This window comes from Hordeum vulgare, chromosome 4H (assembly GCF_904849725.1).
Source record: "Hordeum vulgare subsp. vulgare chromosome 4H, MorexV3_pseudomolecules_assembly, whole genome shotgun sequence".
Classification (NCBI taxonomy): Eukaryota; Viridiplantae; Streptophyta; class Magnoliopsida; order Poales; family Poaceae; genus Hordeum; species Hordeum vulgare.
Window position 1 is genome coordinate 46885697 of NC_058521.1, and position 24468 is coordinate 46910164.

The window sequence follows — 24468 nt, forward strand, 5'->3', positions numbered from 1 at the left end:
GCGTGGCACGAAGGGCGGAGTGATAGGAGGTGTTGTAGCAGTACTCCGCCCAAGTGAGCCAGTCCACCCAAGCTCGAGGCCGATCACCTGTCACACAACGCAAATACATGGCAATGACCTTGTTAACCACCTCGGACTGACCGTCCGTCTGAGGATGAAATGCCGTACTCAGGCGAAGCTTGACGCCCGCCATCCTGAAGAGGTCGCGCCAGACATGTCCCGTGAACACCGGGTCCCGATCACTGAGGATCGAAGCTGGGAACCCGTGTAAGCGAACGATGCCGTCGAAGAAGGCCCGGGCCACGGACGCCGCCGTGTACGGATGACCGAGCGCGATGAAGTGGGCGTACTTAGAAAAGCGGTCGACCACCGTAAGGATGACCGACTTGCCGCCCACCTTGGGGAGGCCCTCGATGAAGTCCATGGAAATATCCGCCCAGACCTGAGACGGCACCTCCAAGGGCTGAAGTAACCCAGCCGGTCTCAGGGTCTCCGTCTTGTTGCGCTGACATGTCTGACAAGACCGAACCCAGTCGCGGACCAGGGCGCGATCGCCGGGGATGTAGAAGTCAGCGCGAAGACGATGTAGGGTTTTCTGCACACCCTCATGACCCGCCGAGTGGGCGAGCTGTAACACCTGGTGACGGAGATCATCATGCGCCGGAACAAAGATCCGGTGCCCATGGAGAAGCAGTCCGTCAGCGAAGCGCCAGGGCTCCTCCAGGTCGCCGGCCGTGAGCTGCTGCTGGAGAAGAACGACGTCATCAGCTGTTGCAGTTGCGCGGCGAATGTCGGCGAAGAGGCCGAACGTCGGCCCGGAGCGGACGCACAGGGACGCCCCAGCGACCTCGTCGGTGGAAGGAGCGAGATCGGAGTCGCGACGGGACAGCGCGTCGGCCACGGTGTTAAGGCGGCCCGGACGATACTCGACGGAGAAGTCGAAGCCGAAGAGCTTGCTGATCCACTGGTGCTGCGGCACAGTCGACAGTCGTTGGTCCAGTAAGAACTTCAAGCTGTAGTGGTCCGTACGGATGTGGAAGACCCGTCCCCACAAATACGGCCGCCAATGGCGCACGGCCTGCACCAGGCCAATGAGCTCCCGCTCGTACGCCGCCAGCTTAAGATGGCGCGGAGCAAAAGGCCGGCTGAAGAACGCAATGGGCCCCTCGCCCTGATGAAGCACGGCGCCGAAGCCCACGCCCGAAGCGTCACAGTCCACCACGAACGGGCGGTCGAAGTCGGGCATCTGGAGAACGGGACCCGTCGTGAGGGCCCCTTTGAGGGCCTCGAATGCCGCTGTCGCCTCGTCTTCCCAGGCGAAAGCATCGCGGCGGAGCAGCCGCGTGAGAGGTGCCGCGATGAGCCCGAACTCCCGGATAAATTTCCGGTAGTATCCTGCGAGGCCGAGGAACCCGCGGAGAGCCCGCGGCGAGTGAGGCGTCGGCCAGGCGGAGACAGCGGCCACCTTGTCGGCGTCCATAGCCACCCCGTCGGCCGAGATGACATGGCCGAGGTAGGCAACGGTAGGTGTCCCGAACGAGCACTTCGAGCGCTTAAGGTGGAGGTCGTGCGCCCGAAGCTCGTTGAAGACGATGGCGACGTGCTGGAGGTGCTCGGCCCAGGTGGCGCTGAAGATAAGAATATCATCAAAAAAAACAAGCACAAACCGCCGTAAGTAGGGTCGCAGAATGTCGTTCATCAGGGCCTGGAAGGTCGCCGGGGCATTGGCGAGGCCGAAAGGCATCACCAAGAACTCGAAGTGGCCATGGTGGGTGCGAAACGCCGTCTTGGCGATGTCGTCCGGATGCATGCGCACCTGGTGATAGCCCGACCGGAGATCGAGTTTGGTGAAGAAGCGCGCCCCATGAAGCTCATCCAAGAGCTCGTCGACCACCGGTATCGGAAACTTGTCCTTGAGTGTGAGCGCGTTCAGGCCGCGGTAGTCGATGCAGAAACGCCACGTGCCATCTGTCTTGCGGACGAGAAGTACCAGCGCGGAGAAGGGTGACGTCGAGATCCGGATGATGCCCGCTGCGAGCATAAGGGCACACCGTCTCTCCAACTCATCCTTCTGCAGCTGAGGGTAGCAATAAGGTCGCACCGCCACGGGAGTGGAGCCCGGCACAAGGTGAATGCGATGGTCGTACACCCGAGCAGGTGGGAGTCCCCGCGGCTCGTCGAAGAGGGCGCTATGTTGCTGCAGAAGGGGATCCAGCAAAGGGTGCTCGGTCTCGGAGGAGGCGGCGGCCAGCTGAAGATGTGGCACGGCTGGCGTAGCGCCCCCAATGCCGTCCCACCGGATTTGGCGGCCCAGCCGCCAGAATGTCATCGTGAGCGCGTGGAAGTCCCACACGATGGGCCCCAGGGTCCGGAGAAAGTCCACACCGAGGATGAAGTCGAAACAGCCGAGGTCGATGCCGGCACAGGTAATGGAAAAGTGTTCGCCCCCGATGGTGATGGGAACGTCGCGGGCGAGTCCATGACACTGGAGGCGGTCACCGTTGGCCACCGTGATCCGAAGGCGCTCCCCGCCCGTGGTCGGAATAGCTAGACGACGCATGGTTGCCTCGGGCAGGAAGTTATGAGTGGAGCCCGTATCCAGTAGGGCCACCAGCTGCTCGCCATGGATCGTCACGGGCAGCAACATGGTCCGCTCATGACGGATGCCGGCTAGGGCGTGGAGAGAGACGACGCAGGCCGTCGCCGTAGAATCTGCGGCCGTGTCTGGTGCGTCGGTCATCTCGTCCGCCTCGGTGTAGTCGACCGTCTCCAAGTAGAAGAGGCGGGGGCAGACATGTGTCGGCGTGTAGGGCTCATCGCAATTAAAGCAGAGACCCTGACGTCGACGCTCCTGCTGCTCGGTCGGGGACAACCTGCGGAAGGTCCGTGTGGCTGCCGGAGGTGCGGCCGCCGCGGCTGGCGGAGGCCGGCCCGGTGCTGGAAGGGCCGGCGCGGGTCGGCTGAGCTGGCGGCCGCCCCGTCCGGGCGGTTGCTGCAGTGCCTGGGCCTGCTGCTCGAAGGCCCGGGCATAGTACATGGCGGACTGAAGGTCGGGGGGTTCCCGGAGCTCGACATCCACGCGAATATGGTCCGGTAGACCACCCACAAAGAGCTCAGCGTGCTGAGTCGCGGATACGCCTGGCGCGTGGCACGCCAGGGCTTGGAATCGGTCGGCGTAGTCCTGGACCGTTGATGTAAACGGTAAGCGGCCGAGGGCTGCCAGTCGGCTGCCACGGATGGGGGGCCCAAACCGGAGGAGGCAGAGCTCGCGAAATCGGTCCCACGGTGGCATGCCGCCCTCGTCCTGCTCGAGGGCGTAGTACCAAGTCTGTGCAGGGCCACGTAGATGATAGGACGCGAGCCAGGTGCGATCCGACGCGAGCGTCCGCTGCCCCCGAAAGAACTGCTCGCACTGGTTGAGCCAGTTGAGGGGGTCTTCCGCGCCCTCGTAAGTGGTGAAGTTCAGCTTGGCGAACCGAGGAGATGTCGGACCGCCGTGTCCGGTAGCCGCGGCTGTCGGTGGCATCGCGAACGCCGGGTCGGGAAACTCCGGAGCGTAGGGCGCCGAGCTGGAGGACCGCTCGAACGGCAGAGAGGGCGCCGGGTGTTCCGGTGCCGGGGTATAGATCGGGCCCGAAGATGGCCCGGCTGCCCACGCGGGAATCGGCGATGGCGATGGCGGAAACTGCACCTGGTGCAGGGGCCGGCCGGTGGTTCGGGGCGCAGGGGGTGCTGCTGTCGATGGCGGCGGCGGCTGGTGGTGCTGAGCCGTAGCCGGCGCCGTGGTGGCCGGTAGAAACTGGTGGGGCGGCCCCCCCAGCGACGCGGTGGTGGCCGGCCACACCGGCCAGGGGGTGCCTGCGGCGTGGTAGTGCTGCAGCAGCTAAGGCTGGGCGGCGGTGGTGGTGGTTTGCGGCGGTGGGGCGGTGGTGGTGGTTTGCGGCGGCGGTGGTGGAGGGAGCGACATGATCAACCTGGAATCTCTGGATACCAAATTGGTAGGACTAGGGTTCCTACCGGGCCTCCGGCGTAGATTGTATGGGCAAGGAGGAGGGGAGCGAGGGCTGGAGCGGACGCGTCGGCGAGAGGGCGCCGTCGCGGCTAAGGCTAGGCGCGGCGGAGGCTAGGGTTGGCCGGCGGAGGCTAGGGTTCCGGCTCCTTGGGGAGCCGGGCAACAGAAGATAATATCTTTATTGCTTGATCTTAATTGATGTCTTACGACTAGTATTTATAACTCGAGCTTAAGATAACTTTTCTAAAGTAATTTGTCTAAGATAACTTACGGACCAAGCCTCTAATATTAACGGCCAGTGGGCCTCCGCCGGCTATAGGCCAAGCCGGTCATAACAAAGACACACCGGCCAAGAGCCAAACAAATTTGTCAGCTAAAGAACAAGAGAGAGACGCTGACTTCTGCAGGAAAATATGGTTCCTGCTTTGCCAAATTTTACCAAACTTCATCATGTTCTTGCATACTTGACCAAATCTTGGCCTGCATGGATGTTTGACAATGTTTTAGTCATGCTATATGTGTGATACGACATTAGTTGTTTTTCTTTTCACTGACACATAAGATTAATCGAGCTCCCATCATCATTGTCAAGGACATACACTTGATCCAAGAATCAGAGTGTTGATCCAAATCACCAAATGCACAAGCATGTGCTCTCTACACACTGTACAACAGGCACTGTTACCACAAGATCTCAAAATAACAAATATGGCAAAGGGAGCCCTAGGTTGCGAAACTGATCTTGGCGGCACAGAGATAAGAGCAGAAGGTGAGCAAATCTGCTGCAGTGGGCACTGATCATAGCAGATCCACGAGACCATACAGTGGACAGAACCCAAGCCCACTTATATACAATACCGGTTTGAACCAGATGGACCAAGACGGTGATGACCAAGCTCGCCATTGATATCATGCTACATCAGTCATCTTCCTCCAGGTCACTGAAAGATATACCCTCATCGTAGCCTACTATTGGAATGTGCGTGCTTCCTGGACCGGCCGTGTCCTCTTCCAACCATTCATCCCCATCATCGTCACAGCCATCGTTATGGGCCTTCTGAATGACAACTCTTGATTGCTCGCTGAGGTCACTTGATGGCCATTTCCGCTGAACTTCTTCTGATGGAGCACTGTCTAGAAATGGTACACACTGCTCATTTGCTACAGCATCATATGTAGTGAAGTCGGGTGTGCTTTCCTCGATGCTAGATTGTGAGAACTCAGTGGCATGTTCTTTAGAGGAAGTGTGAATGCTTTCTTCCATCCTTGATTGTGAGAAATCAGTGGCATCTTTTGATACTGGCACAAGTTGTAGAGGACTAGAGACACACTGCTGCTGATTTTATCTGAAGCAACAGCTCCAGCATCACTGACTGTATCTTTTGATAGCGCTTGTAGATGAATCGGTTCAAGTATTACCATAATCTACGTTGCGCAAAGCTGTGGGCCTGCCAGGGGCATCTTGATCTTTCAATACGCTGACCACCTCTACAGGCATAAGTACAGTACCATCTGCATTACTGAAAGTCAGAGCTACTGTGTCTTCATTGCTCTCTAGCTTTGTCTGATGTTGCAAATTTTGTGACAACTTCTCTCTAGCTTCCAAAATCTGTGCCAAGTAAAAAAAAGGATATAAGAAATTCACCACCAAAAAAAGGTAATACCACCAACTTCTCTATTGTGCAACCATTAACATTTTAAGCATTGACCTCAGTCAATAAATTTATTTATCAAGCAAGAATATGAACACTAAAATATCTTAAACTACTACTCATTCCGTCCCAAAATAAGTGTCTTGAGCTTAGTACAACTTTATACTAGAGCTAGTATATAGTTCAGACACTTATTTTGAGACGGAGGAAGTATTACACATTAGTTTGAAAATCAGCACTTTTTAGTTTCATTGTGAAAAGACAATGTTCCAATATTTGTACAGCCCGTTTAGTAATTTAGTATGCTAGCAAAAATTTCCAAATGGGTAAATTTAGAAGCCAAACCAAGTGTTGGCATCGCAAAGTTTGTGGCTAGTCAAGTTTTGGCATCGCAAATGTTGGTAGCAAACAAAGAAGACTCGTAGTGACACAACCCTCACTGTCATGCACATCAACATGATGTTCAATAACATCTACATCAAAGTCTTCTCCATGATATATCCAACAAGTATATGTACTTTCCATGCCATACTCAATATGTGCGTGTTCGCAACGGTCTGATGCTTGTACATATGATTAAGATGTTTTTCTTTTACATGATCAGAGCATTTAATCATCCTCGTTGATTTTCTCTTGAATGAAGTTCATAAATTCTTTGACACATTAGATGTAGATATAATTAAAATTCGTTCATTAATTTGGAAAAGTTTGCGAATTTTAAATAATTACATGGCACACGGGATAACCAGAAGAAAACACGGCGAGACCAAATAAAAGTTTACACGAATCTTGGAGTGATTAATCGTGTGGTACATGACTTAGATGTGCAATACTTAAATCTCATCTAGATGTAGCTTTGGAAAAGGAATACACTATCTATCGGTCTTTTTTTATAAAGGACGTTTTTATTAACTCATAACATAGGATCAAAAGGATACAAATAATGACAGGGTTACGACCCGTGGGAACGACAAAACGAAGGAAACCCCACTCCAAAACGTTTGAGGGTGGGCTGCCCCCTGGGCCAGCTGGCGGCAGGCGGCCCGTCTTGCCGTCATGCTGCTGGCCGGCCCGTCCAGCTGGCCCCGACAGCAGCCGGTGGGTCAGCGCCCGTCCCATCCGCATTTGGAAAAATTGTTAGTGTACCTAAAAAGTGATCACGAATTTTTAAAGAATTCACGCATTTGAAAAACATTCACAAAATAAAAAAAGTTCATGATCCTGAATAAAAAGTTCATAGATTTGAAAAGAATTTGCGAATTTGAAAAAAGTTCATGAATTTGAAAACAGTTCGTGAATATGAAAAACATTTACACATTTTAAAAAGGTTCATGAACTTGAATAAAAAGGTCAAGGATTTGAAAAAAGTTTGCGCATTTGAAAAATATTCATGATTTAAAAAAAACGTTCATGCATTTGAAAAACATTCTCGAATTCGAAAAAAAATCAGGAACATGAATGAAAAGTTCACGGAATAGAAAAATGTTTGCACATTTAAAAATGCTCATGAATTTGGAAAAAAGTCACAGATATGAAAAATGTTCGTGAATTTGAAAAAAATTCATGAACTTGAATGAAAAGTTTACAGAACTGAAAAACGTCCATGAATTCGAAAAAGTTCGCAAATTTTTGAAAAGTAGAGGACACGCGGGACAACAAAAAAACACACTGCAAACGATTAATCGCGTAGTACATGACTTAAATGTGTAATACTTAAATCTCATGTAGATGTATCTTAGCAAAAGGAATGCAATACTATATATTGTCTACACATCCTTAAGCTGTTATAGTGACATCAAATATGATCTAGACATCCTTAAGCACATCTTTAAGCTGATGTACTAGGTCAAATAGTGCCATGGTGATCACTGCCATATCTCCAATTCGAGCTTCAGTAGCCTAAAGATATGCAAAGAATATCTCCAATTCGAGCTTCAGTAGCCTAAAGATATGCAAAGAATATCTCCAATTCGAGCTTCAGTAGCCCAAAGATATGCAAATTAAGTCAGATCAGAGTGGTGGTAGATGTGCTATATAAACGTGATGAGTATATTCCTCCATCCAAGGCCACATCCCACACATAATTAGCACATCAATGGCCATGGCGATCATGAACACTCTCCAATGCATTTTGTTCCTGATGGCGCTCATCATGACCCACCAGATACCGCGTGCCACTGCTGATGCGGACACCCCAAAAGTCGCCATGGCTAGCTCGGGCGCCGGTTCGAGCTTCCGGCTGGCGGCCCATCATGACCACGCGCTGAGCCTGAGCGACGACGGCTTCCTCCATGTCCAGAGCCGGCTGGACAACCTTCTTCCATCGGAGGCGAACGTCACCACCCTCCGCCCACCAGTGGCCTCGCCGCTCGATATGGCCTTCAGCGTGGTCGTTGGCTTGGGCTCGGGCAAAGGCCGGCATGACTACAACCTCAAGCTCGACGCCTCTGGTAGCCTGACATGGGTGCAATGCAAGCCCTGCAATCCCAAGCAGCCACAGCGCGGCCCCCTGTTCGATCCCAAGGCCTCGTCCACCTTCCAGCAAGTGGCCGGCACGAGCCAGATTTGCCACCCGCCGTACCCCATGGAGCCCGCGGGGCAGCAGTGCGCCTTCCACCTGTCCGGCATGGGCGGCATGTCGGTGCATGGCTACGTGGCGATGGAGAACCTCACCATGGGGCCAGAGGCCATGAAGGAGTTCATCTTCGGGTGCTCGCACTCGACGGGGCACTTCAACAGCCACGGCACCTTCGCGGGCGTGGCCGCCATGGGCAAGATGCCCACCTCACTCGTCATGCAGGTGGCGGCGCGCGGGCAGACGCGGTTCTCGTACTGCCTCTTCTCCGGCGGGGCGAGCCGGCATGGGTTCCTCCGGTTCGGCGCCGACGTGCCGAGCCGGTCGGGCCTCCGGACGACCAAGATCCTCCCGGCGCTGGACGCGCACGAGTCGCAGTACTATGTGAGCCTCGTGGGCATCAGCCTGGACGCCAAGAGGCTGACGGGGGTCAGGCCGGAGATGTTCGCCCGACGGCGCGGCGGGGAGGGCGGGTGCGTGGTCGACCCCGGCACGCCGCTGACGGTGCTGGTCCGGGAGGCGTACCGCGTCGTGGAGGACGCCGTCTGGAGTGACCTACGACGGAACAAGGCCGAGCGCGTGCAGCGCGAAGGCTACGGGCTGTGCGTGCGCAAAACCGCAGAGATCAAGCGGCATCTGCAGTCGCTGTCCTTGCACTTCGCGGAGGAGACGGCGAGGCTGGTCGTGAAGCCGGAGCAGCTGTTCGTGGCGGTGGAGAGCAGGCTCCATGGGGCCGCCCTGTGCCTTGCCATGCGTCCGGGCGAGCGGACGGTCATCGGCGCGCTGCAGCAGGTGGACACGAGGTTCGTGTACGACCTCAAAGACGCCAAACTGTCCTTTGCGTCCGAGCCGTGCTCTCAGGACACCGCCGGTGTGGATTGAACTTGATGAACCAACCGGCAGCAGTGCTAATTCCTATGTTTGGACATTCGTCGACATGGGTACGTAGCCGGTTGCTTGTAAACTCCATTGAATAAATTAAGGGAAGAGAAAAAAATCATACATAGTCACAAAACTTGTCGTGAAATTGACATTGGTCACTGTCCATTGCATTACCCGAAATATGGTCACTCAAGTGTCATTGCGGAAGCAGCCCATTCGGCAGCAGAGTTCAATGTCATATCTGAACTACGCTTCACAAATAAACTAATATCAGTACTGCTAATATCTTAGCACTACACATACTAGTTCAAACTATTAATATCTTACCAGTACTGCACAAGAATTCAGTTTTCATGCACAAAAATTCAGTTTTCATGCACAAAAGTTCAGTTTCCATTAATTAAACAGTACACGAACACCATGTGTGACATACGTAGACCATCTTTGTTGGAGCTCACCTCGTGGTTTGGGCGAGGAGGCTCGGCCTTCGGGCTGCTACTCCTGGCTCCGGCGTGAATGGCGTCCTTGTGAGCTTGCCATTGCCATGGGGTCGCTGCTCCAAGCAGGTGGCGGGACGAGCGCCGCTGAGCAAGGCATCCGGAGGGAAAGAGGTCGGGGTGGCCGGATCCGTACGCGGAGGAGGGGATCCGGCCGGCGACGGGGTGCGGCGGGTGTGGCGGCGCAACGGGCAGCGGGGTGAGGGTTCGATGTGAAGGAGGGAGAAGGATTCGAGAGAGACAGGGCTGGCTGCGTTCTTTTCTGCCCCAATCGTTTTCCTGAGCGGTGGCAAAATGTCGTAAATACTGGAAACTCCAACTTCTGTTAATTCGTTATTTTTTTTGGAAAACTCTCAGCGTCAACCGGCTGAAAAGAGACCTGGTATCCTTCCCCGTTCGTTGTGCAACACGTTTTCATGTGGTCACCACGCACGTCTCCATCTTTCATTGTTTTCCGAATCTGAAACAATGCTCAATTGTTCTCTCCTCGAATCTAATCTCTCTCTCTCTCTCTCTCTCATCTCTTCTCTCATGCTACAGATTGGACGGGGGGTTGGAAGCCGGCCGCCGCCGCCGCTCATAAAGGGCATCCGGACACCACCGCCGCTCACATCTCTCCTGCCGTAGGCGTCGGATCGGGCTCGAGCTCGTCGGAAAAGCAGGCGGAGGTGAAGGACTCGAAGGCGGCGGGCATGGTTCCTATCAAGAGAAGGAGAAGGATGTGTGAGAGAGAGGCAGGTCATGGGAGAGCAGAGCTGATGCTTCTGCAACCGGACCTTTTTGTTGCAAAAATTCCTAAAACATGACATTCGTTGCAAAAATTTCTTTCCGCAAAAGTATTTATGTTATAGAAAGACGAAGAAAAGAAAATTTGCAACAATGAAAATGTTTCTGAAACTCGACAGTTGTTTCGGGAATTAACGGGCCATAAGTTTATTTCTTGCAACAAAGCGAAAGTTTCCGCAACTTGACCGTCGTTTCAGGAATTATGAGGTGCCCGGCTGAAGTGTAGCGGACGGCTGCGCGTAGATCGGACGGATCTCCAGGTAACGGATGTTTACTAAACATCGGCCGGTGGATGCGTAGCAGCCCCCTTTTTTTTAAACAACTTCTGTTAATTCGTGAAGCTGGGTTTTCCCCACTCCGTAAAAATGCACTACAGCCCATGACAGCTTCGCAACTTCAGGGCCTGTTTGGTCTCTATTCCATCGAAATTAATTTTTGCTTCACTAAATTCACCTTATAGCAGTTTTATATAAAAGTTGTAACATGTTTAAAGGGAACGGCTTTCATCTAGCTTTAGCTTAAAGAATGAAAAATTTGGTGAAAAAGATCTATCTGACTGGATGAGATAAGAGAAATGAAGAGAAATCCACTTACTAATGGTAGTGGTGGGTAATTTTTTTTCAACTTCAGTTTTTACATTTTCTTGAAGCACCTCCTAAAGAGCTTCATAAAAAACATGAAGTTGTGTCTCAGATTTTAGTTTTTTTACGGAGCAACATGCCGTGAAGCTACCTTGTTTGGCTTGCTTTTTTTGAAACGGAGCTGAATTTGAAGGAGCGGGGTAGTCCGAAACAGGTCCTCGGCTTACTACGGCTAATGCGTCCGGCTTCATTTTTTACATGGAGTTTGAGAAGTTGAGAGTGGGAGAGGTTCAAAACATGCCCTAAATTTTAGTAAAGTATTTTTGCCCAATTTAATTCTAACTGATTCCTTAAATTAAAGTTCTCATGCATATCTCTCTTATCTTTAATGATTATGTAATACAAAATGTTGTAACAAGTCATGATTTTTATAGAACCTTAGAGCTCCAGTACTCGATAGGGCCATGAACGGTTGCAAAGTGCTTGTGAAGCACGCCGGAAACTCTCTCCACATCTTTTCTAGTTGTCTTGACATGTGGTAAAGTAAGAATTTTTTTACCTTTGGACACGGTATTGTTTTGACAAATATGGTCCATGGGATAGATGACATCCACAAGGTAGAAACCATCGTGCAGTTTATGAAGATACCACTGATGCTCAACAAGATTTTCTTGAAGCTCCCGGGGTTTGCGGGTGGAGGGGGTGAGGGGGATGTTGGCGCGGCCATTCATCAGGCGAATTTGCCGGCGGGGGGCGCGAGCGGGGCGAAAGCGACGTGGTCGGATAGGATGCGGCGCGGGTGCTTGAGTGTGCAGCGCGCGGGAGCGCACGTATGAAATAAGTGACGCGCGATGTCGTTTCGTCCCACACGCTGAATCACTTATGCCCCGTATATGATGTTTACGTCTTCACTGAAGGCACGAGGCGACTGCGCGCGTGCAAAAAATACATACAATTTTTCTCAATGCGACCCGGAACGCAAACAACATGGCCGGCCTGGAATTTAAACTTGTCTTTGGAACAAAACTGGATGAGATGGAAGCACTCACTCTAAGACTCTAAATTCAGAGTTCCAGAAAGAACACACGCAGAATGTTGTAGCCTACAATTGCAGACTAAGCTAAGCCTAAGCCTAGTGGTGTGTTCCTCCTCGTCCTTCTCTTGGACCACGAGGCCTCTGAGGCACCCCTCTCGACCGCACTTGGACGGCCGCGCAATCATCCTGTCCGATCATAGCCATGGCCCGCCCATAGATCACAAGAAGATTAAATCAGAAGTCAGTCCCTAGATGAACTCAAACAAAGCTAACAAGATACTGATCATTTTCTACTTACATCTGCAGCATGTCCAGCGCCTCCTGCTCCGTGCTCTTGATCATGCAGCTGGGAACAAGTGGCTGCGAGAGGTGAAGTGGCGGCGCGAGGCTTGAGATCCTTGAGGGCGTGGCACAGGCGAGAGAGGCCCATGTACCCGGCGAAGCTGCGGGTGGCGTGGTGCAGCCGTGCAGTAGAGACAAGGGGTGCGCAAAGAAGAAGGAAGGAGACGAGGCCGCCATCGCCATGGCTTCTTCTTCTTCTTCTTGGGCACTCTTCTTCTCCGGCTGAAGCTGCCCCTTGTGCTCCATTGCTTTGTGCACGTACTACTACGGTCAAGCAGAGGCTGGAGTTCAGAGCCGAAGGCAGAGGCAGAGGACTGTAGAGTAGTGTTTCTCTAGCTAGCTAGCTAGCTTTGGATCCTAGTGTTGTGTTGTGCGCTGCAGTTGGAGATACTAGCAATGGCAGCTCCATGTATCTATTGATGCAGTACCTCGAGAGTGACTCGTCTTCGATTATTGGAGATGCCCGTGGTACTTTTACCCCTTTCTTTCCATGTCTATACATGCAACTCTGTCTGTACTTCTCTCGCAAAAAAAAAAAAAACTCTGTCTGTAATTGAATATTCGGCGGTAAACGTCTGAAAGATAAACGCAGGATTTTACTTCAGATGTATGCTACTCCCTCCGTTCCTAAATATAAGACCTTCTAGAAATTTCATTACAGACTAGATACGAAGCAAAATGAGTGAATTTACATTATAAAATATGACTACATACATCCGTATGTAATTCATAGTGAAATTTCTAAAAAATCTTATATTTAGAAACGGAGGGAGTACTCCCAGCTAGCCTTACTGCCAGCTGAAAGTAGATTAGAGGAGAGATGGACCATTAATTTCTGAGTTCCAGTCTCGAAAACTCGCATGTCACAGTGAGGTTTAACACTGAAGCCTTTTGTCCTTCAGTAAAAATCCGCAACTTCTCTGAACCTGGGTACGAAGGAGTGTCCAATCTTCCTATCTGAATCTGAAACTAGGAATGTATGCTAATCGTGTCGCGTGGATTTGCCACTGGTCGGGCATGCATGTGCGGGCGGAAACGAAGTGATTCCTCTAGCAACCTAATGCATGTGGCGATCGAACTGTGTACCCACGAAGACGAAGGTGTCGATCGATCGAGAAGTATCTGCTCCACCGTTCCATGTGCTGCTTGGTTCGCTGCCTCACACATGCATGCATGCATGGACATCGAGGTGGTGGCACATGCTCCGGCGTGTCGGAAGCAACCAACTAAGTAAACTAAGCGCGCGTGAAGTTAATCACGGTGAGGAAGACATGGGCTAGAGAATAGGCAAAAACCTAAGCTCGAGGGAATGCTGAAGAAAACATAAAATGGTTGTGAATTCAAAAAATGCTCTCGATTTTTGCAAAAATGTTTGCATATTCAAAACAATGTTGGTGAATTTCAAAACTAGTTTATTGATTCAGAAAATGTTTTGTGATTCACAAATTGTTCATGCATTTCTAAATATGTAGTGGATTTCAAAAAAAAAATACCAACTTTGAAAAATATGTTCATCTATTCTAGAATTATTTGCCAATTCAAACAAAATACTCGCAACACAAAAAATGTGCATTATTTTTAAAAAAATGTTTGTAAATTGTAAAAAAATGTTCTCGATTTTAAAATTGTTCCCATGTTTCTATAAATGTTCATGAATGATCGAAGGTATGTAGTTAAACAGTAATGCTTCGAGTCTTTGTGACAATATGCCCGTGTGAATTTTAAAGAATTAACTGCCGGGATGGATAGAAATATTACAGTATGTCTCTTAAAAAAGTTTCTTGAAATTCAGAATAATTCTTTAAATGACCAAGTTTTTTGACAACCATGATATTTTTTCGAAAATGTGAACATTGTTTTAACTTGTGAATAAATTTAAAAGAAGAAACATTTTCTTGCATTTGTGCATAGAATTCCAAAATAATGCGATGTGATGTGAACATAATATGGTCATTACCATTAAAGATTATATTTTTTTCTCCCGTTGCAACGCGGGTTTCTTTTGCTAGTCCTACCTATGCAGAGGTTGGGCGTTGCTTATTATGCTTTGTATCCTCTTGCTTCTACATTCTGAGTTAATAAAAGTGACCTTTATGAAAAAATAAACAATTATTGGCGAGGTTCATTGTTGCAATGAAAAGCTATGTTCTTCGCATTTTAGCAAAAAGAAAAAGAGAGACCATATTGAAATAAAAACAAAGTGATTAACGAATTCATTAGGAAATGAAACAACCCATTGGTCCAGTTCAATGTCTACAGTGTACTGTAGTAATTATTGAAACAAAAATTGTGACAAAGTTCACAAAAATATTCTCAGTATCTCTTCTGACTGATTATTCTACTGTAAAGAAATATAAGAGCGTTTAGATCATAGCCTTTGGATCACTATGATCTAAACGCTTTTATATTTCTTTATGAAGTGAGTAATTATTAATCTGAAAAGGTAGGAGAGGCGCATCAGACGGTGACGACATGTTCGGCATGGACGGCATTCTTGATCATCTCGATGGAGCGGGAGACCAGATTCCCAACATTGTCGATAGTCTGTGCGGTGAGGTTCTGCGGCATTGATCCACTCCACAGGACGGAGACGAGAGATCCGCGTTTCCACTGGTGGCCTATGGCGTCGACAGCAGATGGGTTGGAAGAACCAATCCGAGCAATCTCCGCGTCGCCATTGCCGTCAGGAAGGATGGCGAACCCGGAGGGCAGCAGGGAGAAAGAAGAGTCATGGTTGCCTCCAAGCATGACTTTCTTGAGGGATCCCACGTCGATCGGAGCGTACGCCACCACCATGCACGGCGAGTCGCTCCAAGCCTGCTGCAGGATGAGCTTCTTGTTGCTGCTTCTATCACGACCCTGCGGCAATTATTCGACGAAAAATTAGTGACCAGCCATTAGATGTTTGCATTGCCGCGATCGATCACCTGAAAACGGGGAGAAACCGAGAAAGGATGCGAGGCTTTACAGCGGGGTAGAGGAGGGAGACGCCGCTGCGAGGGAAGAGCTGGGCCGTGGCCGTGGCAAAGCAAGTGTCCTCCTGCACGGATGCGCCCTGGGCGAGCACGTCCCACTCGCCACGGCGCTCCTTGTCACAGATGTAGTCGAACACGCGCTGCGGCGGTATCTCCGGGAGCCACACCGTCGTGGTAGCTCGCAGCGTAGCACGAGCTCGAGCGTCGGGCGGGGTCGCCACATGCACGGCCAGCTCGTAGGACTCGCGGCCGACGCCGCGCCAGTCGGTGACCTTGCTCCACGCCTCGCCCCTCGGCGCAGAGATGGCGGCGTAGAAGCTCTCCGTCATCCTCCGTGCCAGCTCCAGGGCCTTGTTTCGCGCCTCGGGCGTTATGACACCACCTCCTGCCGTGACGTTCAGCGTTGCTTGATCATCATCTTAGAGTCTAGACTGGATGCATATACTCCGTATATGGTATGGGTGATATGGGGTTTCATGACTCACCTGCCATGCCGAGGCCATTGGCGGGGCTCGAGCGTTGTGTGAGGTATTCGCACCTCCTCTGGAGGGATGTCAGCCAGCGGCGTGCGCTGAAGGTGTGTCCTGAGCTCAGCAGCGGGTGGAGCGGCAGCGGCATGAAGCCCTTGTCGTACTCCCCGTTCACGATCATTGTCACCTGGAACGTATATCCATTATGTTACTACATTACTTGGTTGCAAGCATATACTCCCGGCAGTATATCATTGTAACGGAGTATATGTTTAGTAGATATAAGAGTAGTATACGTACCATGCAGTGGCCATCGTTCATGTCCCGAATAAGGCACCCACTGGGCAGCAGCCGGCAGGACCCCGGCAGGCCAGCAGTGTTCCATGCTCCGAGCTCAGACACGCCATTGCCATCAAGAGACACGTCCACCACGGCCCAGACGTTTTGCTCTATCAGCTGGCACTGCCTCGCGAACTTCACCTTGCAACTCGACACTCGTGGCGAAAGCACCCTTAGTTCTGCATTCATCTGCGATCGGGCGTGCCACAGATTTTTTTTCAGTAATGCAACCACAGTAGGAGTACATAGTATGAGAGTTATGTAATTGTGCGGCGGAACTTACCAGTTTGACTGCCCCTTTGCAAATACAACCATGGCCGATGTCGCTGGAGGTAACACTTGCCAGGATATCCGGAAACGTCTGAAACCAACAGTTCTGCATGGAGAAGTCATATGTAATGCAACATTACGCGATGAGATATGTAGTACTACTCCCGTCGTCGTCCGGAATTAGTTGATGCTCATACTGATGGATCTAGACGATCGAGGAGAGGTAATAGGTGTGTTGTGTTACCTCGTCCATGAAGATGCGGACAAGGTCGAGCCCAGTGCACATAACCATGCCAGTCTCCCGGGTGCCATTCGCCGTGAACCCAGCCGGGGGAAGGTCGAGCAAGCCTGCAGGGAGCGTGTTCACGCGATACAGCTCGTGGTCGAGCACCTCGCCATCCAGGGTCGACAGCCACATTGGCTCGCCCTGCTTCATCAGCATCATGAGCTCCTCCAGTGCAGCGAGCACGTGCCTCTGAAGCGCGGCCTGCTCCGGCGGGACCCCGGCCGTGGACGCGCAGCCGCCGGGAGCACAGTGACCCATGGTGTCCGCCACGAGATCGTCGTGGTCATGGCGTGGATGGACGGGATTGATCACCAATGCGTTATCGCTGTGATCGACGTTGAGATCGCAGAGCATCCCTGCACTTCCACCAGAGATATGGTGGAGGTAGGCCGTCCTGCGGAGGAGCTCGGCCTTAAGCTTCTCGTTCTCCGTGTGTAGGCGCCGCAGCTCCGGGGTGAGCGGCACAATGTGCACCATCGGGCCTTTGCATGCGGAGCAGGTCTTGTTGAGCATCGCCGCCTTGATGGCTCGATTATCTTCTTCTAGCATAGCGTTCTCCACCCGGAGCACCGCGTTCTGCTGACGCTCATTCTGGTTCTGCATTTTGTAATTTGAGATGATTGAGGTACTAAACAAAGTAGGGTGTACTCATAGTTTTAAATAGCCCCGTTATAGCCTTTTCAGCAGGGTGCCGCTAAATGGTACAAATATCCCGCTATAGCTAATTTAGAGGCTCGCCGCTATTTATCGTAGCCCGCTATTTAAAACATTACTATGTAAACATAAGGAATGCAGTCCAACTAGTGACAGTTACATGGCGAAACAAGCTGAACAAAATAAAGAGATGTCAAAACAAGCGTATATATCATGTTCTACTTGATCAAATCTTGTGTAAACATACATGGAAATGACTGGTCTGTACCTTCTTTGCATTGCGTCGATTCTGGAACCAGAACTTCACCTGATGAGGATCCATGCCCACCCTCTTGCTGAGGGCGAGACGTACAGTCTCATCAGGGTGGGGACATTCCTCGAAGATACTGCACATCACAAGAGCGGATTGGTTCATATCTTTCTTGGATCAAGAAATATATATATTAAGTAGTACTCCCTCAGTCTTAAAATAAGTGACTCAAAAATGACCCAACTTTGTACTAAATTTAGTACAAAGTCAAGTTACTTTTAAGTCACTTATCTTAAAACGGACGGAATATATGTTTATGTATACATACGCTTCAAGTTCCAGAATATGCTCTTTGCAATGGCGATTTGCATGCCTGCCCCTCTTCCTCTTGTTACTAGCACTCCCGGCACCAGTAACATCTTCATCTGCGGTAGCAACAACTTCATCATCATAAATCATGCCCATATTGCTCCAGATGGAGTCTTTGTCATCGATTGAGTTGCTGAGGTTGATCTCGTCATTCACATGGCCATTTTGCTGTTGCCACTCTCCAACCATGGCGACCTGCTCAAAACAAATAACATGTTAAAAACATTACAGATCAATAGCTACAAAAAGTAAATAGTAAAACAAAACCCATTCATAGGTTAAGATTTTTTAGAAACTATTACTATTTATTTACATTAGAAAGTACATTTAAAAAAAAGAAAGAAAGAAAAGAAATTAAATTTTGCAAGTAGTCACCACTACAGACCATAGTCTCTCTCTTCTCATTCCCCTTTTAGAGTTTTAAATTCTGGGAAATCAATCAGTAACATAGGTCATCCTATATGATGTGCACCTGCTAAAATCATCCAATTTTTTGGCCATTTGTGACCTAGACAAAAATATAGTACATGAATGAATGTGAATGCTTGTTGCACAATTTACTGTCTTCTTATGGAAAAAATGGTTGACTTTAATTAACATCAGTTACAAGGGAATCGAACTAAGTCATCCTGATATTGAAACCACCAATTACATATATTGAAAAAAATCAAAATATTGGGACCATCAATAATTGCCTAATTGTCGCTTATTACATATATTTGCCTGATAGTTGCTTACTTATATTGAACAAAATGAAAATATGGAGACCGCCAATTACATAGTTGCCCCTTTTAGGTCAGTAAAACTTATGTGGTGTTGGATCTACCGACATATATCTTATAACCATACATAGTTTTTCTCTAATATGGCACGTGGAAACATAAAATGTATCTCCTGTAGTGAACCCCTTGAAAAAAGCTTATCTGGAAATATGCGAGTACACATCTTGTAGAACAAAATCACACATTCACCAATTGTCCCATTTCAGTACAAACAATTTGCTCACCTGTTCTTTACAGTGCAGCCACCAATATTTCTATCAAATCGAGTATGAGTTATGCAAACAATGAACCCTGACTTAACTACCCCCCCCCCCCCCCCCCCAAAAGACAGGAAATCTGCACATGGTTAAAAAGAAGTCCAGTTCCATTACAAAATTGACAACTCACAAAGAGCTCTTATATAGAATAAAACATAAAAGAAAGTTTTAAGTATGTTGGTACTAGTTTGTTTAATCGTGATGTCATAGCTCTAGAATTTACTGAAATCCCAACTAGCAATGAACTGACAATAGTGGAAATCTTAGAAATGGAATGAACAAAAAAATCTCAATTATCATATTACTACACAAAACAAACTTCGAGGACACGTTGTATTTACTTTTGTTAATAAAAAGTGGCTAGAGAGGATACTATATGGGCTCGGTCGAAGGAGAGAAAGCAATAACTCGCATATTGCCTCTAAACCTTATAAAAGAAAACACACATCTCATTAAGTATCCATTGGATGAAAACAAGAGTAGCACTCTAATTAAGCAAAGCCAAGGCCTACTACTCAGAGAGAAGTTGATTTATATGTGAACTAAAAAAGTCCGATCTGCTTTATTAGACATTGAAATCTAACAAGATCTTAAACTAATATTGAAAATGAAGTGATATTTGCTCCTACAGAGAAATGACCTAAATTAAACAATAATAACTTTATCTCACTACCTTTATTATTTTGGACACAACAACCAATCAGGCCTACAGAATCCACCACATCACTACTAATAGCCAACAAACAAAACTAAAATCTTAAAGATTGCTTAGGGGAGATAGGTAAATAGACTGGCATCTCTACAATAAAGCAATTCAACACAAATTGTTTCAAAGAACCAATGCTCGACATTGAACATTGTAGATCTAAAAACTAAATTAGAATAGGTAAATACAATGCTAAATGACCTGTTCCGCGGGAAGTACCTTTGACGACAATTCTTCTCCCTCCTTGCAAGCGCAAACTTAGATGAAGAGACAATATCAATATGGTAATACGAATGCAACCCCAAAGTCTCGTGGCACAGATCAAGCAGAACCGTCGGTATTTAAAGGCCTTCCGACTGAAGGAATTTTCTAAACTTTCCAAAACCGTTTCATTCATTGTGGTAACGTAAACCCGCCAGATTCTGGAAGGATGGTATGACAGGCTGTCAATTAATACCTCCCAACGATATTATAGAATAAATCGTATTGATCTCGGTGGAAATATTCTAAATTAAGATAAATTTAATATTTTTATCAAATATAATGTGGATATCAATCTATGCATTGATGCCCTTTTTTAAGCATACAATTTTACTAGATTTCTACAAGTTTAGTATATTTGTATAATTTTTTTGTTTTATTATTTTAGATTTCCTAGATATCAAAATCAATGCCCCTTAATTTCATATCCATATAGAAAATCTGTATTTATGGCCAAAGGCAAGAATTTTGAAGATTTAGGTAGTATCTTGGCAACCTTATTCAAGCGAAACAAAAGTGTCAGATCATACACAACTTGGCCCTAGTCCGACCCAAAAGCCCTGGTGAGTCAGGTTGGGTCTTGTAAGTGCCTCTAGTGCTAACCCTTGTTGGTTTTGGAGTATTGAAGACACAATTGGTTGTGGGACTAATGTGTTTGTGAGACTACATAGGATAACACAGGAAGTAGTCACTGGAGATTCGATTTAACCATTGAAGATGACCCCTAAAAATGTCTGAAGACATTGAAGACAATGGTGGTGTGTGAAGCCATTATCTTGAAGGCAATGGAGCGCGAAGATATTGTATTTTGGTAGTTTCGTTTTCTTCTTTCCTGAGTCATAGGAACCACCACACTGTTAAACGGGGTCGAGGTGAAATGAAGTCAGAGACTAATGTTATGATCAACCCAAAAAACATATGTCTTCGAGTGAAGACAATGAGAGAAAATATCTTCCAAAGATGGTTGAGTTAGTTTTGCTTGTAGCCCAATTAAAGCTACAACATGTGTTTGAAATCCGATCGTTGGGACATGTGTCCGTTGGCCATTGACCCAGGGTCAGATCTCTTATCTTGTATCTTGTTGCCACTAGGTTATATATATATATATATATATATCCATTCCCCTCCACGATAAGTTGGTGGATGCTATGAGTTATAGCATAACACACTGTCATTTTAGAGCAACCCACCTCCGAAGACTTTGAAAGAGAAATCCTGTGTGGATAAACCCAAAATCTTAGAGTCGAGAGTGTTTGAGTATTACACTTGAATATTATGATATTCCAAATGGTTAGGCGTCATATTCTTTGCATCCAAGAGTCATTTTGGATTACCGGTGAACAAGTTTGTGAAGGTTTCGGAAGTCTCCCTTGAATACTTAAAAGAGTGATTGGGCAAGGTCTAAGTGATCTTAGCTCAAGGGGAATAAGGTGAAACCTTGGTCTTCTGAGTTAAATATGAAACTTCCTAACCAGACATACAATTTTCACAACAACTGGTACTATTCAAACAAATCATTTTTCTTCACGTAGCAAGTGGTTCTATCCCTTCAATTCTTTGCTTAATGCTTTGTATTGTGAAGCCTTTGCTTGCTCGTTTTTGTGTGAAGACATTCCTCGAATACATTCCTACTGTTTACCTATCTGTCTTCGGGTTTGTGTTCCTTTATGCTTTTAGCTACCTAGTATGCTTAATGTCTATGCTTATCATATTTATTAGTTCATCCTTTCTTGCATCCCTAGTGTAGCTCATAGCATTTTATGCTTTATTTATATATTGTAACATCTTCGAAGACATTGCGTGTTGTGAATACTTTCATGAAAAATGCCTATTCGCCTCCTCTAGTCGATAACTAGCACTTTCAATTGTATGAGAGCAAGGTGCTCCATTGTTTCGTGTGATTCGGTTTAACCACCTAGAATTTTGGGTATGTCGACTGCAGGTATACTCAAGGTCTTTGCTACGTGACCATTATTTGATGACATAAATTTCCCCTAGTGGAAGAATACGACGTGCTTGCATCTAGAAGCCATCGACAATGACCTCTAGTATGTCGTTGTGGTTGGGGTTCCTAAAGGTGGAGAAGGCATTGTCGCTGCCGATGTGAAGATGTTTGCTCAATTGGACTCCACGCCAATAACATCATTTGTGGTCATCTAACCAAATGGCAGTATGGCCGTGTGAGTGCTATGAAAACTGTGAAGCTGGTCTAGGAGCAGTCCTCCAAAGTCAACAAGCGTGTCTCCTCTCGATGGGACTCTTGAGTTGACGTTCTTCGCAATCTACTCAACCGTTTCAAGAGTCTTGTCAACAGAAGTGTCCAGCTCACATTTGATAGTCTCATTGATGTCTCCAATGAGTTTGTAGATCTTGGTGCCAGTGACATCACCAAGCATGAAGTGGTGAAGAAGTTATTGAGCTCCCTTGGCAATTCGTTTCACATACTCTCTCTGATGATACAAGAGCGTCCTAACTTCAAAATCCTAGATACTCCTGATATCCTTGAGAGGCTAAATACTCATGAATTCCATGAATCTGAAAAGAGAAATCTCTATGGTCCCAGCTATGGTCGCTCTCGTGCCCTGAAGGAAAAAGTTGTATATTGATGTGAAGACGAATATGACTGCAGTTTTGGAGGCCCTGGATGTTGGAAATATGCCCTAGAGGCAATAATAAAATAGTTATTATTATATTTCCTTGTTCAACACAATTGTTTATTATCCATGCTAAAATTGTATTGATTGGAAACTCAAATACATGTGTGGATACATAGACAACACACTCTTCCTAGTAGGCCTCTAATAGACTAGCTTGTTGATCAACGATGGTCAAGGTTTCCTGGCTATAGACAAGAGTTGTCATTTGATAACGGGATCACATCATTATGAGAATGATGTGATGGACAAGACCCAAACTATGAACGTAGCATGTGATCATGTTAGTTTATTGCTACTGTTACTCTACATGTCAAGTATCTATTCCTATGACCATGAGATCATGTAACTCACTCACACTAGAGGAGTACCTTGTGAGTACCAAACATCGCAACGTTACTAGATGACTATAAAGGTGCTCTACAGGTATCTCTGAGGGTGTCTGTTAAGTTGGCATGGATCAAGACTGGATTTGTCACTCCGTGTGACAGAGAGGTATCTCAGGGCCCACTCGGTAAATACAACATCACGACAAGCTTGCAAGCAGTGTGACTAAAGAGTTAGTCACGAGATCTTGTATTATGGAATGAGTAAAGAGAGTTGGCAGTAACGCGACTGAACTAGGTATAGAGATACTGACGACCGGATCTCGGGCAAGTAACATACCGATGGTCAAAGGGAACAACACACGAGATTAACTGAATCCTTGACATAGAGGTTCAAACGATAAAGATCTTCGTGGAATATGTGGGAGCCAATATGGGCATCCAGTTCCCACTATTGGCTATTGACCGAAGAGTGTCTCTGTCATGTCTACGTAGTTCTCGAATCCGCAGGGTCTGCACACTTAAGGTTCGGTGACATTTCAGTATAGTTGAGTTATATATGTTGGTGACCTAATGTATTTTGGAGTCCCGGATGATACCCTAGACATCACGAGGAGTTTCGAAATAGTCCAGAGATGAAGACTGATATATAGGAAAGAGTTATTCCGGTTCCGAAAAGATTTCGGGCATTACCGGTAAAGTGTAGGGAGTGACGAATGGGTTCCGGGGGTTCACCGGGAAGGGCCACCCACCCGGGGAGACCACATAGGACTGAGAGGTGGCGCACTAGCCCCTGGTGGGCTGGGCGGCTAGCCCCATGGGCCTATGCGCCGAATAGAGGAGGTGAGGAGGAATCCTACTAGGAGGAGGACTCCTCCTCCACCAAACCGAATTGCAGTAGGACTCCTCCCCCTTGGGCCACCGCCGACCAACCCTAGGGATTTTCCCTAGGGCGCCACCCCTCCCCTAGCTCCCTTCTATATATAGTGGAGCGAAGAGGGAGCAGCCGCACCACAAGCCACGACGCAGCTCCCTCTCCCTCCACTAGTTCGTTCCACCTCTTAGATTGATACGGTAGCGCACGACGCACCCCTGTCAGATCAGCTCCTCCAGCACTGCCACCACACCGTCATGCTGTCGGATAACTCATCTACTTCTTAGCCCCTCTTGCTGGATCAAGAAGGTGTAGATCGTCATCGAGCTGTACGTGTGCTTGATGACCCACAAGTATAGGGGATCAATCGTAGTCCTTTCGATAAGTAAGAGTGTCGAACCCAACGAGGAGCAGAAGGCTCTAATAAACGGATTTCAGCAAGGTAATAACTTCAAGCACTGAAAGTAGCGGTAACAAGTGATTGTGTGGCGAGGTGAAACGTAGCAAGCAAAAAGTAACAAGTAACAAGTAGTAGCAGCGGTGCAGCAAGTGGCCCAATCCCTTTTGTAGCAAGGGACAAGCCTGAACAAAGTCTTATAGGAGGAAAAACACTCCCGAGGACACACGGGAAT

General features: G+C 48.1%; 3 protein-coding genes and 1 pseudogene across 3 annotated transcripts; all 4 read right to left on the minus strand.

Moving 5' to 3' along the window:
* Positions 1-2063: 2063 nt before the first annotated feature.
* On the minus strand, positions 2064-2755 carry LOC123450250. Its single transcript, XM_045127598.1, has 2 exons — positions 2137-2755; positions 2064-2077 (listed from the first exon to the last, which is right to left on the minus strand). The coding sequence occupies exons 1-2, from the start codon at positions 2738-2740 to the stop codon at positions 2064-2066; spliced, it is 618 nt and encodes a 205-aa protein (XP_044983533.1). The 5' UTR covers positions 2741-2755.
* Positions 2756-4575: 1820 nt separating this feature from the next.
* LOC123450251 lies at positions 4576-10312 on the minus strand (annotated as a pseudogene).
* A 1618-nt stretch (positions 10313-11930) lies between these two features.
* LOC123451160 lies at positions 11931-12767 on the minus strand. The gene is made up of 2 exons (XM_045128170.1): positions 12320-12767; positions 11931-12207 (listed from the first exon to the last, which is right to left on the minus strand). Exons 1-2 carry the CDS (start codon positions 12607-12609, stop codon positions 12036-12038), a joined length of 462 nt encoding a protein of 153 aa, XP_044984105.1. The 5' UTR covers positions 12610-12767; the 3' UTR covers positions 11931-12035.
* A 2016-nt stretch (positions 12768-14783) lies between these two features.
* On the minus strand, positions 14784-18171 carry LOC123451161 (homeobox-leucine zipper protein ROC6-like). Its single transcript, XM_045128172.1, has 8 exons — positions 17936-18171; positions 17626-17743; positions 17050-17300; positions 16431-16527; positions 16109-16336; positions 15824-15995; positions 15506-15720; positions 14784-15222 (listed from the first exon to the last, which is right to left on the minus strand). The coding sequence occupies exons 1-8, from the start codon at positions 18163-18165 to the stop codon at positions 14821-14823; spliced, it is 1713 nt and encodes a 570-aa protein (XP_044984107.1). The 5' UTR covers positions 18166-18171; the 3' UTR covers positions 14784-14820.
* Positions 18172-24468: the final 6297 nt, after the last annotated feature.

Excerpts from the sequence above, each read along its gene's own strand:
- LOC123450250 (XM_045127598.1), bottom strand. The coding sequence starts at position 2,740 with ATGACCGACGCACCAGACACGGCCGCAGATTCTACGGCGACGGCCTGC.
- LOC123451160 (XM_045128170.1), bottom strand. The coding sequence starts at position 12,609 with ATGGAGCACAAGGGGCAGCTTCAGCCGGAGAAGAAGAGTGCCCAAGAA. Across the intron at positions 12,208-12,319 it reads GCGCTGGACATGCTGCAGAT|GATGATTGCGCGGCCGTCCA; the intron begins GTAAGTAGAAAA and ends ATGATCGGACAG.
- LOC123451161 (XM_045128172.1), bottom strand. The coding sequence starts at position 18,165 with ATGGTTGGAGAGTGGCAACAGCAAAATGGCCATGTGAATGACGAGATC. Across the intron at positions 16,528-17,049 it reads GGAAGTGCAGGGATGCTCTG|GCAGAACTGTTGGTTTCAGA; the intron begins CGATCTCAACGT and ends TGACTTCTCCAT. Across the intron at positions 15,996-16,108 it reads TGAACGATGGCCACTGCATG|GTGACAATGATCGTGAACGG; the intron begins GTACGTATACTA and ends TATACGTTCCAG.